Source organism: Electrophorus electricus, chromosome 15, assembly GCF_041902795.1.
Source record: "Electrophorus electricus isolate QZ-2024a chromosome 15, ASM4190279v1, whole genome shotgun sequence".
In the NCBI taxonomy this organism is placed as follows: Eukaryota; Metazoa; Chordata; class Actinopteri; order Gymnotiformes; family Gymnotidae; genus Electrophorus; species Electrophorus electricus.
The window spans coordinates 19,092,501-19,105,225 of NC_137511.1; the positions used below are offsets into that span (position 1 = coordinate 19,092,501).

General features: G+C 41.5%; 1 protein-coding gene and 1 pseudogene across 1 annotated transcript in view; both read left to right on the forward strand.

Moving 5' to 3' along the window:
- The window catches only part of LOC113576877 (sulfotransferase 1B1-like), a 9,045-nt gene extending 2,043 nt beyond the window's left edge, over positions 1 to 7,002 (forward strand). The window contains exons 2-7 of the mRNA XM_027009217.3: positions 1 to 9; positions 2,889 to 2,986; positions 3,480 to 3,606; positions 3,727 to 3,821; positions 3,938 to 4,118; positions 4,529 to 7,002. The exon at positions 1 to 9 is cut by the window's left edge and continues 120 nt beyond it. Of these exons, the coding sequence (XP_026865018.1) occupies positions 1 to 9; positions 2,889 to 2,986; positions 3,480 to 3,606; positions 3,727 to 3,821; positions 3,938 to 4,118; positions 4,529 to 4,641 (623 nt within the window). The 3' untranslated portion in view covers positions 4,642 to 7,002. The remainder of the gene's footprint in view (positions 10 to 2,888; positions 2,987 to 3,479; positions 3,607 to 3,726; positions 3,822 to 3,937; positions 4,119 to 4,528) is intronic.
- A 2,787-nt stretch (positions 7,003 to 9,789) lies between these two features.
- Positions 9,790 to 11,611, forward strand: LOC118242420 (sulfotransferase 1 family member D1-like; annotated as a pseudogene).
- Positions 11,612 to 12,725: the final 1,114 nt, after the last annotated feature.

Consider the following 12,725-nt stretch of genomic DNA (forward strand, 5'->3'; position numbering starts at 1 on the left):
TCCCATCAGGTGAGGGAACACAGTATCCACATAAGCCTGACCTTAAACAACCAGTGTGATATGTGCTTATGACCTACTTCATTGGAAACGTGTATTTACACTGTTTTCACAATTATTAGGCAAGAGAGCATTTTGACCATACCATCATTTGTATGTATATTTTCCAACTCCAATCAACACCCTACATCAAGGTGTGCATAATTATTAGGCAGCTTCTTTTCCTCAGGCAAAATGGGCCAATAAAGAGATTTAACTAACTCTGAAAAGTCAAAAATTGTGAAGTCTTTCAGAGGGATGCAGCACTCTAAGATCACAGAACCATCAAACATTTTGTTGCAAATAGTCAAAAGGATAAAAAGAAACATGTTGAGAAAAAAAGACGCAAAATAACTGCCAAACATTTGAGAAGAATCAAACATGAAGTGGCCAGGAACCCATTATCCTCAAGTGCTGTCATATTCCAGAACAGCAACCTACCTGGAGTGCCCAGAAGTTCAAGAGTGATTCTTGATGGACCAAATGGGTGGGCTCGTGGCTGGATCAGTAACAGGCACAGAGCTCTACTTCAACTCAGATGCCAGCAAGGTGGAGGTGGGGTACTGCTATGGGTTGTTATTATTAAAAATAAGCTAGTTGGATCTTTTCAAGTTGAAGTTGGACTCGAAATCAATTCCCAAACCTATTGCCTGTTTTTAGAACATACTTTCTTCAAGCAGTGGTACAGGAAAAAGTTTGCATCTTTCAAGAGGACCATGATTTTTATGCAGGACAACGCTCCATCGCATGCATCGAAGTACACCACTGCATGGCTAGCCAGTAAGGGCCTTAAAGGTGAAAGAATAATGACATAGCCCCCACCTTATCTAAAACCTATTAAGAACTTGTGGGCCCTTCTTAAATGGGAGATTTATGGTGAAGGAAAACAGTACAACTCTCTGAACAGTGTCTGGAAGGTTGTGGTTGCTGGTGCACAAAAAGTTGATCACCAACAGATTAAGAATCTAACAGACTCCATGAATGGAAGGCTTATGACTGTTATTGATAAGAAGGGTGGTTATATTGGTCACTGATTTTTTTATATTTTTTTGTCAGAAATGTTTATTTGTAAATTTTGAATTGTTTGTGAGTTGTCGAGTTTATTATTCTCACTTTAATAGTGTTTAATGTGACTTGTCTCCGCATCCTGCTTAGCCTGAGATATGAAAACAAGTGAGATGGGAAAATTTCCATTTTTCATTTAGTTGCAAAATAGTTCTGCGCACTAATAGTTGCCCAATAATTATGCACACATAGATATTCTCCTAAGAAAGCCAAAACCTCACTTTTACTTTCTTAAATATTCAGGTTTATTAACATTTTGGATTGACTGAGAGAACTGTAGTTGATCAAAAATAAAATGAATCCTCAAAAATACAACTTGCCTAATAATTGTGCACACAGTGTACACTCACTTTCACTTTATTATGTCTTTTGGGTGCATTTTCTAAAAGGATAATTAAATAGTAGATCATTACATACTATAGCTCATTACATACTGTAGCTGCTCTGATGGGATACAAATGTTATCAGTGTTCCCCTGCACCTTTCATCAGTGGTCACATTGGTTCTGACTACAGGGTTTCTACTGACCCATGCAGCTGATGTAGTGCTGGTGTGAGTTTGTCAACCACAACAATGTTGCTGTGGCTTTTATTTTTACATCAAAGTAACAGCTGAGGTTACTGTGATCTGCCACCCAAACATATCTATCAAATAATGCACCTGATCAATGATGAAGGAATAGAAGATGTTATATATAAACTATGCATAGCAATATATGGGCTATAATATGTGTGTAGGAGTTTAGTAACTATGTAGTAACTGTATAAACTGTATTGTATAGTAAGTGTGTACATACAAGATGTACCTGTATGCTGTTTTTCTAAAGTGTTTCTAAAATGAGTGTATAATTGGTGACGGCAAGGTGCAGGATACAGAGACATCTGTCAAAGAAGGACATTTTATTCAAGCACTACAAAATATTATGACTTATGGAACTAACATAAAACAAACTGTGCAGCGTGATATAAACGATACATAAACATGAGCATTCATCGAACAACTTCCGCAGGCAACCATGAATGTAATCACGAACACAAACATCGAACATGACATGATAATGACAGACAACTAGTTACAAAACACCGGGGTTTATAAACATACATAGATGGAACAAATAACTAGGTGTAAGTGTGTGCCAAAAAGGGGGCGTGGCAACAAACAAGGGGGAGTGCTGATGAATACAAGACGACTCCACACGCACGTGGCGGTTGTACCACATGATAAGCGGGAAGAGGAGCGTACCATTACAGAACCCCCAGCCAGAGGTGGCTCCCTATGCATCCATTACCGGGACAGCGAAATCAAGGCCATTATATCCCACACGTCACAAGCTGCCCATGGAAAGCCAATCGGGAAGCGGAAGCCCTTGCAGTGGTCCTCTTCCTGGGCTTTGGGTGGACCCGCCAAGTACTCATACTCAGAGAGAAGAGACAGCAGCAGCTTGAGACCTAGCTGGTCCCAGTATAATACCCCCATAGGGCTCCCCATGGGCCCGGCCAGGTAGAACTACGCCCCCCCCACCCCCACCCCCAAATTCCAGGGGTCTTGCCATCCCTGCTTGAGCGGGCTGTGTCCTCCTCCTCCAGTGTGGCCAGGAGCTCTGGATGAGGTCCTCTCCCCAGCATCCAGGGATCCAGGCAGCAGTTTGGGATGTCGGCAATAGGGAGCCCTGTGGAGTAGCCTTAGCTAGGGGAATATCCTCTTGCGATAGAGCAGTGCACTTCCTCTTGGTGCGCACCTGCTCTGTGCTGTCCTGATTGCTCAACCTTAATGTCTTTGCTCCCAAGGGCTTGACCTACTTAAGTCGATGAAACCTCCTAGAGTTATCAAGACACACTTACCCATACAGCTGGTGCCAGAGGGGTTCTGGGAAAATAAATGCAAGGTAAGAATGAATAAGTATTAATATTCCTTTATGCCTGTAATCCTGGTCTATATAGAAGTATTTGCATGACGTGATTTATATCTTTGAAAAACATAACTGGCCTATTTCTTTTTGAGGGTTATATCAAACTTTAGGCTGTTTCTGATGAAATCTATAACTGAATATCTGATTTGTAATTGAATAATGGAATGTATATTAGAATATCAAAATATCTGATGCTAGTTGGCAGGAGTTTAACTTAACCAAGTATGTCTTTGAAAGATTCTGTAGAGATGAAGAAACAGACTCCACTCCTAAATAAAACTTATAACTTGCCGAATCTACTGGAAATGATCAATGCTGAAAATAAATGGACAGCACTCTTATAATACACAAACATTTATTAGACTGTAGGGCATAATAATAATACACAAATTGTGTTATTTGTGTTCCTGCAGATATTTCTTTATTGTCTGGCATTTCTTTTGAGATTTTACCTTCCTTGTTTTCTCAGGTTATTTATGTGGCTCGAAATGCAAAGGACAACCTGGTCAGCTACTACCACTTTGACCGCATGAACCAGAGTCAGCCGGAGCCTGGGCCCTGGGAGGAATACATCCAAAAGTTCATGAAAGGAAACTGTAAGACTCTCAGTGGTCTGGTCCTCATGACTTCATATGTCATTAGTTGTGGTAGTGCTGCTGGCACTGGTAATTGAGCTGCTCTTTAAACTCAGGGTCTTTTCTCTAACGTGTCCTCAGTGGGATGGGGCTCCTGGTATGACCACGTGAAAGGTTACTGGAAGGAAAGAGAGAAGCGGAACATCCTTTACCTGTTCTTCGAGGACATGAAAGAGGTACTGTGTGGCTGCACTATTGGTTTTAGAAGTCTGATAACTGTTACACAGCGGCTCTGTTGAAATTGGGTTAAGATAGCCCTTCATACTCATAAATCAACTTTTTTTCCCCCAAGGACCCTCGGCGGGAGGTGGTGCGGATCATGCGCTATCTGGACCTGTCGCTAGCTGATAATGTCATTGACAAGATTGTGCAGTTGACATCCTTCAAAGTCATGAAGGATAATCCCATGGCCAATTACACGTTTATCCCAAAAGCAGTGTTTGACCATTCCATTTCTGCTTTCATGAGAAAAGGTCTGTCTGTATGGTAACAGTTCCCTTTATTCTGGTTCTTCCTGTGTTCTACACCACTGTTTCCCACTCCTCATCCTTGAATACCACCCAGTGCACACTTTAATGTGTTTACTACTACAAGGCAACTGTTAAGTTGAGTCAGGTGGGTCACATGGTGATGAGCTGTGTCAGGTGACTCAAGAATGGGAAAAACACTTAAAATAAGAGATTGGGCAATTCGAGGAGCAGGATTGGGAAACTATATTGTAAAGTTATGTCTGGTGTAGATGGTTTGAGAATTAAACGCAAGTCAATAATAAATAATAAGAAAATAATAAAAGGTGTTCACATTGTCATGTCAAGTGTGCCATCCAAATCAAATGATTATCAATAACGAATTAAGGTCTGATTGCTGTCTGTGTCTCCCACAGGAGAGGTCGGCGATTGGTCCAATCATTTCACACCAGCTCAATCCCAAATGTTTGATGAGGACTATGCCAAGCAAATGGCAAATGTCGACATTCCTTTTCGAACCAGCATATAATATAAATATTCACTTAATGAAAAACCAAACATTTACTTGGCTAACCACAGGCTATATCTGAGTTGAATATCCAAGTGTGATTACACTAAGGAGAGCTAACAATGTTATGTTTAATCAAGATTCAATGATTAAATAAGGCTGAAAAAATGATCAGATTCAGAGATGATCAGAGAATGTATTTTAGTGCACTGCAAGCTCTCCTCAAAGGTGTTGGGGGAGCTTGCAGTGTTTATTTTAATGAATGATTTATGCTCAGTGATTTGCAGAATTTATGACCAATAGTTAGTTCATAGTTAATTAATAACATTATTGTTAGCATTAGCTGTATTATATCTCAATAATTGTTATTCAAGTTATGAGAACTGATGATCAGTGAAGAGTGTGAAGAGGCCTCAGTTTGAATGAATTCTTATACCCTGTATTACATTTTTTGTTCATTAATGTTTATACTTGATTCTCTAATTTAGTTTAACTATGTCTGAATGCAAAGTTTCCTTGTTCTGTGCCATGGTACAATGTGTACCATTGAGAAGACTGATGTTTTTCTTGTGCTTTTATTGTAGTCTTGGCTTGTTATCTTGTTACCTCACCATGACTAGTGAAGGTTAAGACACCATGAATTTAAACAAAGATTTCCAGAAACCTATGAACTGTAACAATGGTTAAAATGGAAATGGAAGTGCAGATTATTGTGAGATAAAAACATAGAGAGGCTGCTTTCCAAGTAGATAAAAAAAGACCCTAAATGACTATCAACATGAAGAGTGGAGGAAAGTGGAGAACAGTGGAGGAAAGTGGAGAGCAGTGGAGGAAAGTGGAGGAAAGTGGAGAGCAGTGGAGGAAAGTGGAGAACAGTGGAGGGCAGTGGAAGAAAGTGGAGGGCAGTGGAGGAAAGTGGAGAACAGTGGAGGAAAGTGAAGGAAAGTGGAGGGCAGTGGAGGAAAGTGGAGGGCAGTGGAGAGCAGTGGAGGAAAGTGGAGAGCAGTGGAAGAAAGTGGAGGGCAGTGGAGAGCAGTGGAGGAAAGTGGAGGGCAGTGGAAGAAAGTGGAGGGCAGTGGAGGGCAGTGGAGGGCAGTGGAAGAAAGTGGAGAGCAGTGGAGGAAAGTGGAGGAAAGTGGAGGGCAGTGGAAGAAAGTGGAGGGCAGTGGAGGGCAGTAGAGGAAAGTGGAGGAAAAGGGAGGGCAGTGGAAGAAAGTGGAGGGCAGTGGAGAGCAGTGGAGGGCAGTGGAGGAAAGTGGAGGGCAGTGGAGGGCAGTGGAAGAAAGTGGAGGGCAGTGGAGGGCAGTGGAGGGCAGTGGAGGAAAGTGGAGGAAAGTTGAGGGCAGTGGAGGGCAGTGGAGGAAAGTGGAGGGCAGTGGAGGGCAGTGGAGGAAAGTGGAGGGCAGTGGAGGGCAGTGGAAGAAAGTGGAGGGCAGTGGAGGAAAGTGGAGGAAAGTGGAGGGCAGTGGAGGAAAGTAGAGGGCAGTGGAGGGCAGTGGAAGAAAGTGGAGGGCAGTGGAGGGCAGTGGAGGAAAGTGGAGGAAAGTGGAGGGCAGTGGAGGGCAGTGGAGGAAAGTGGAGGGCAGTGGAGGGCAGTGGAGGAAAGTGGAGGAAAGTGGAGGCCAGTGGAGGGCAGTGGAGGTTAAAGTGGAGGGCAGTGGAGGTTAAAGTAGAGGGCAGTGGAGGAAAGTGGAGGGCAGTGGAGGAAAGTGGAGGGCAGTGTACGATCAGTGCAGGACACAGGGATTATACATAGCTGCAGAGAGACTTACAGCAAGTCCCATTTCTGGCATTAAAAATGATAATCAAATTCATACAGACCCTAAATCAATAAATTATGTATTTAAGCATTTATATCACATGAAAATCAGATTTTATCACTGACAAACTTCACTGCCAATTATTATTATTATTTACACCTCTAACTGGCGAATTAAAGCATGTTGCTCAGTTTGCACAACGGTCACTATTTTATACACTCAGAAGACGATCACGATCGCCCCCTCTCTGGCAACACCTTCTGTTTTTGTTTTCTTTCTGGTATTCATTACCTGTGCTTTCTGTGTTTTGTTTTCAGTTTTCTCTGCCTCCATGTTTAGTTCTCTGCCTGTTTATGAATTCACCTGTGTCTTGTTAAGTGCAGTTAGTTTGTTTATTTAAACCCTGGGTTTTGTTACCTGTGTTGCCAGTTATTCTGTGCATTCGGTATCCTTGGTATGCATTTTGTGCCCTTAGTTGTTCCTAGTCTGTTCTTATCCACCCTGCTTTCTGTTTACATTTTCTAGTCTACTTCCCCAGTGTTTTGTGTTGCCTCTTCTTTGGTTTACATTATTTGGTTTTGTTTTCACTGGCTAGTTATTAAAACCCTTCATCGCATTTGCATCCTGCCTCTCGGCTCATCATTGCTTTACAAAAACCATTTTAAAAAAATCTGCTAGTCAGATGCACTTTGATTTGAACCACATGACGCCTTAGGACACTGCGTGATGGTTGTTCCAAGCAGCCGGTGGGGAGGTGTCAGACAGCATCATTGTCAGTTAGACTATAGTCATAGCCAAAGGTTTTGATACTGACACAAATTTTGGTTTTCACAAAATTTACTGCCTCAGTTTTTTTTTAGATCCTTTTGTCAAATGTTTATATGTTATCATGAAGTACAATTATAAACATTTCAGAAGTTTTTTAAAACTTTGACAAATACATCCAGTTTAAACAAAGACTTAATATTTACAGTGTTGACCCTTCTTTAAGACTTCTGCAATTTGCCTTGGCATGCTAGATATCAGCTTCTGGGCAAAATTGACTAATGGCAACCCATTCTTGCCTAGTCAGTGCTTGGAGTTGATCACACTTTCTGTGTTTGTCCACCCTCTGGATCGTTGGGAGAAGTTGCTCTTGGAAGATGTTTTGATACCATTCGTTATTCATGGCAGTATTCTCAAGCAAAATGGAGCAAACCCACTCCCCTGGATGAGAAGAAACCCCACCATGAATTGGCTCAGGATGCCTCACTGTTGGGTGTAATGGTAAGCGGTAAAGAGGTGGACACAAGTGTAGAGAAGAGTGAGATTTATTAGGGGTAAGTCCAAATTCAGAGTCATTAGGGTAGTCCAGGGTTATGGAACCAATACGTAGAGTACGAGGATACATGATAAACAATTACACTAAGGCAAAGGCTATAGACAGATGCTAGGAAGATCTCAGAGGCTAACAAAGGCTAAGAGACACAAACTGATGGAGTACAAACTTGCATACAGGCTTTCAGATAGTCAAACATTCATACATTCAATGAACAGCAGAGATAGGGAACCAGACAGGTTTTAAATGTATAAACTAATTAACTCTAAACCAGACACAGGTGAAAGTAACAGGTGTGGAAAAACCAGATGAGGGGGCAGAGAAAGTGAAATCAAGGAAGGGAACAACTAGGAAGTAAAGGAAAACAGACACAACAGGGAAACCATGGAAACAGGGATGCCAGGAGGGTGGCCATATGTGACATTGGCATGACATGTCATGTCAGTCTGTCCTTGATGTTCTTCTTGGAGAGAAGTGGCTTCTTTGCTGCCCTTCTTGACACCAAGCCATCCTCCAAAAGCCTTCACCTCACACTGTTCTTCTGGCATTCCTGAGCAAGCTCTGCACTGGTGGTGACCTGATCCTGTAGCTGCATCCTCTTTAGGAGATGGTCCTGATGCTTGCTTGACCTTCTTTGGTGCCATAAATCCTTCTTCACTGGAATTGAACCTCTCTCCTTGAAGTTTTTGATGATTTAATAAATGGTTGATTTAGGTGCTATCTTACAAGCAGCAATGTCCTTGCCTGTGAAGCCCTTTTGATGTGATGCAATGATGACTGCATGTGTTTCCTTGGAAAAAGCCATGGTTAACAAGAACACTTCAAGCACCACCACCCTTTTAAAGCAACCAGTCTGCTCTTCTAATCAGCATGACAGAGTGATATCAGCTACCTTGTCACCATTAACACTTTCTCCTGAGCTAATGAGAAGATCACTCAGATGATGTTAGCAGGCCATTTTGTGGCAGTGGCTGGAATGCAGTGAGTCTGATTAAGATCATTTTCATGGCAAGGAATGACTTTGCAATTAATTGCAATTCATCTGATTGCAATTCATCTGATTGCAATTCACCGTGGAACCAGGGTGAGTAGATAGTTTCAGGTACCTTGGTGTTCACATCTCGCAGGACCTGTCCTGGTCCCGCCATACCAACTCCCTGGCAAAGAAGGCTCATCAGCGTCTTTACCACCTCAGATGCCTAAGAGACTTCAGACTGCCCTCCAAGGTACTGCGGAACTTCTACACCTGCACTATCGAGAGCATCCTCACGGGGAACATCACAGCCTGGTTTGGGAACAGCACCAAGCAGGACAGAAAAGCACTCCAAAGGGTGGTACGTTCAGCAGAGCACATCACTCATACGGAACTTCCTGACCTGCAGACCATCTATTACAAGTGGTGCCAGACCAAGGCCAGGAGGATTGTGAAGGACCCCACCCATCCCAACAATAGGCTCTTCTCTCTGTTGAGGTCAGGGAAGCGCTTTCGCTCCTTGAAGACCAAGACAGAGAGACTGAAGAGGAACTTCTTCCCACAGGCCATTTGGGCCCTGAATCAGGGAAACTGATAAACTGTGGAGACCACCACCACCATGTAACATGTAACTGTAAATATGTTCAATTGTAAGATGGAACTGTACATTGTGTACATACATATATACATATCCATATATACATTGTACATTGTGTATATAAACATAATATATATATATATATATATATATACTTACATTGTTAATATATTTTGTATATATATAGATATATATTTCCTTATGCACCCCATTTTTTTTCCTCAGTATGGACAGAGCACTCTCAAACCATTTCACTGCGAGTTATACTGTGTATGACTATGTATGTGACAAATAAACCAAACTTGAACTTGATCTGATCACCATTCACAATCTAGAGTTAATGCAAATTAATGTGAAAACCAAAATTTGTGCTAGTCTCTAAACCTTTGGCCATGACTCTACATGTCAGAAATAATGAAGATACTTCAAGCAGAAACTGAAGAAGGTAAAGCAGGGAGGACCAAAGGCAAGTCCAAGGAAAGGACTTCCTGACAGAAGCACAACTGACAGTGCATGTAAGATGGAGGGAGGACCACTCAGTGCTGAGAAGACTCTTCATCCTTTTCCCCTGCTCGAGTTTCAGGGCGTACCCCTCAGGAGCTACATCGTTGACAACTGGAGCTCCATCTCAGCCTTCTACCCTGATCCGTCTGACCTGCTCATTGCCACCTACCCCAAAGCAGGTAAAGACCGGCCAGACTGATCAGACTGTTCAGGGCATTATCTGTGAGCAGAATGGAATGCAACTGGGCCCGGTTGTTCTAGAATTTTACTCCTGCAATTTTACAAAATTATTATTTTATATTTAAGTGTATGAATTAATTTGCCATGGATATTTGATGCTTTGCAAGCCTATCTTGTTGCATAACTATAAATGTCCAAAACACTCCAACATTACATTTTGTTGAGTGACACACTTTAGACACTCCATTTGTTTGTTTGCTCCACTGCACTAGTCTTGCACCTCTAAGTGCAAAACTGAAGACACCAAACATGAAATGTGACACTCACATTGGAATGGCTGAATGACTACATTTGTGAGGAGGGTAAAATTGTGTAAATGAGATTTTTTTTCTGCCAAACTATTCTGTTATGGTCCAGGAACATTCCTTTCATCACAGTTGTGCATCTTTGTATTGTCCTAGACTGGTATGGAATGGCTGACTGACTGACTACATTTGTGAGTAAAAGTGTGTAAATTAGTATTTTATATTTATTTTTGCAAAAATAAATAAATTAATTAATTAAGGTCCAGGAACATTCCTTGCATCACAGGTGTGCATCTTTGTATTGTCCCAGATTGGTACCCCTTACCACAGTGTCATCAGCTAGGCATTCTGTGCTTTAGGTACCACATGGGCCCAGGAGATGGTGGATCTGTTACTGCATAGCGGAGACACAAACATTTGTAAGAGAGCCCCTACTAACAAACGCATGCCATTCCTGGAAATCCAGCCATATCTATAGTTACCATCAGGTAAGGACACATTGCTACATTATTTTTCCCCCCCATCACTTCCCATAATAAACAAGTGTTGTCTCTCTTTTCATATGAGCTTATTTTTTACTCCAGTACACTGAAACTGAATGCTCTGATCTTAAACTTCATGAGTGAGTCACTCCAGTGTGTTTTAAACATATCTGTGCCTGCATCTTGGATGGTCCTCTTGATCTAATTAGAACTGGTGTCCTTCTGTAAAACAATGTCAACCTTGTTTTAAAAATTGCTATGTGAATAAAGGCCAGTAATTATACCCCACATGAGAATGTGAGCACATATTTCACCTTTGTATTTTATTCTATCTTCTGTTTTGTAATTTCTACTTCGTTTTATTGTTCTGTGTCCTTCTGTAACAGTGTCAACCTTTGTCTTAAAAGTTGCTGTGTGAATAAAGGCCAGTAATGATACTTTTTCTCTTCATTTTCTTGATGAAGCCCATCGTGTGTTTAAATGCCAGCTCCCATTTCTACTCCATTGACTCACCAGGGCTCGACCTGCTGAAGTCGATGAAACCTCCTCGAGTCATTAAAACACACTTACCCGTACAGCTGGTGCCCAAAGGGTTCTGGGAAAATAAATGCAAGGTAAGACATCATCGTGATTCCCTCCTATCTTTGTGAAGTAATGCATCAAGATGTGAGATGTCACTTTTATGAAATGCCTGTTTTCTCAGGTTATTTATGTGGCTCAAAACGCAAATGATAACGTTGCTAGCTACTACCAATTTGAACGCATGAACCGGTACCAGCCAGAGCCTGGGCCCTGGGAGGAATACATCCACAAGTTTATGAAGGGAAACTGTAAGACCATAAAACTAGGTTTCTTCCTGCAGTTCTTGTGAGACAGACATATTTACGTTTTGTCCTGCTTTAAGCCGGAGGAAAAAGCCTGTTGCGAAGGAAATCTACTCAAATCTCACTCTCTACCTGGTTAAAGGTACAGTGTTGCACCTTTTAGTACATCAAGTACTCAGTTTGGGTGTTTAGCGTAGTGTTTCATATAAGCCCAGAAGGTACAGGTGGCACTGGGCATGCATTAATGGCATTAGCTGGGCTAAATTTTGACCCCTGTGAAGAGGTTGTGAGGCAATGTTTTTCTTAGACACTTAGTATGAATGAAGTGAGTGGGCTGGAATGTGAAACTCTACTGGATGGCACAGGATATTCGACATCTCATCCTGTGTATAATGTTATATTTGCAAGGCGGCATCTATTTTTAGTCTTCTTAAGTGTCTCTTAGCTCTAACAGATGAATTAAGTGTTTATTTATGATGTGTGTGTTTAGTCATGAAGGCTGTAACAGCCTTTTCCCACAAGATAAACTGCTACTTGGCAGGACGTGAAGTTTCTGACTCCTGAAGTGTTTATGGATCCATTTTCCACTGAGAGCAACACAGAGAGATTCCATATATATTTCACTATCTGAGTTTACTCCATATTAACTCTCAAGTATTATTCAATGACTACAAGTATCTCAAAAATAATTCTCAGTTTCTGCTCCATAAAGATAAAACTACAGTTAGAAAACTATTGCTCCACAACTAGCATTAAACAATCTTACTGACTGCGGGAGCACAATCTCTACCCTAAGTGCTTTTCCACAAAACACAGTTCATTACTAAAGAACAATCACATTACAGTTAACATCGCAATGAATGAATGGAGAAGACTGATGTTTTTCTTGTGCTTTTGTTGTAGTCTTGGCTTGCTGTCTTGTTACCTCACCATGACTAGTGGAGGACTAGACACAGTGAATGTAAACAAAGATTTCTGTAAACCTATGAACTGTAACATTGGTTAAAATGGAATTGCAAGTGTAGATTATTGTGGGATAAAAACAGAGATGGATATGCTGCTTTCTAAGTAGATAAAGACCCTAAACGACTATCGGGGAGAGTGGAGGAAAGTGTACGATCAGTGCAGGACACAGGGATTATACATAGCTATTTCCACAAT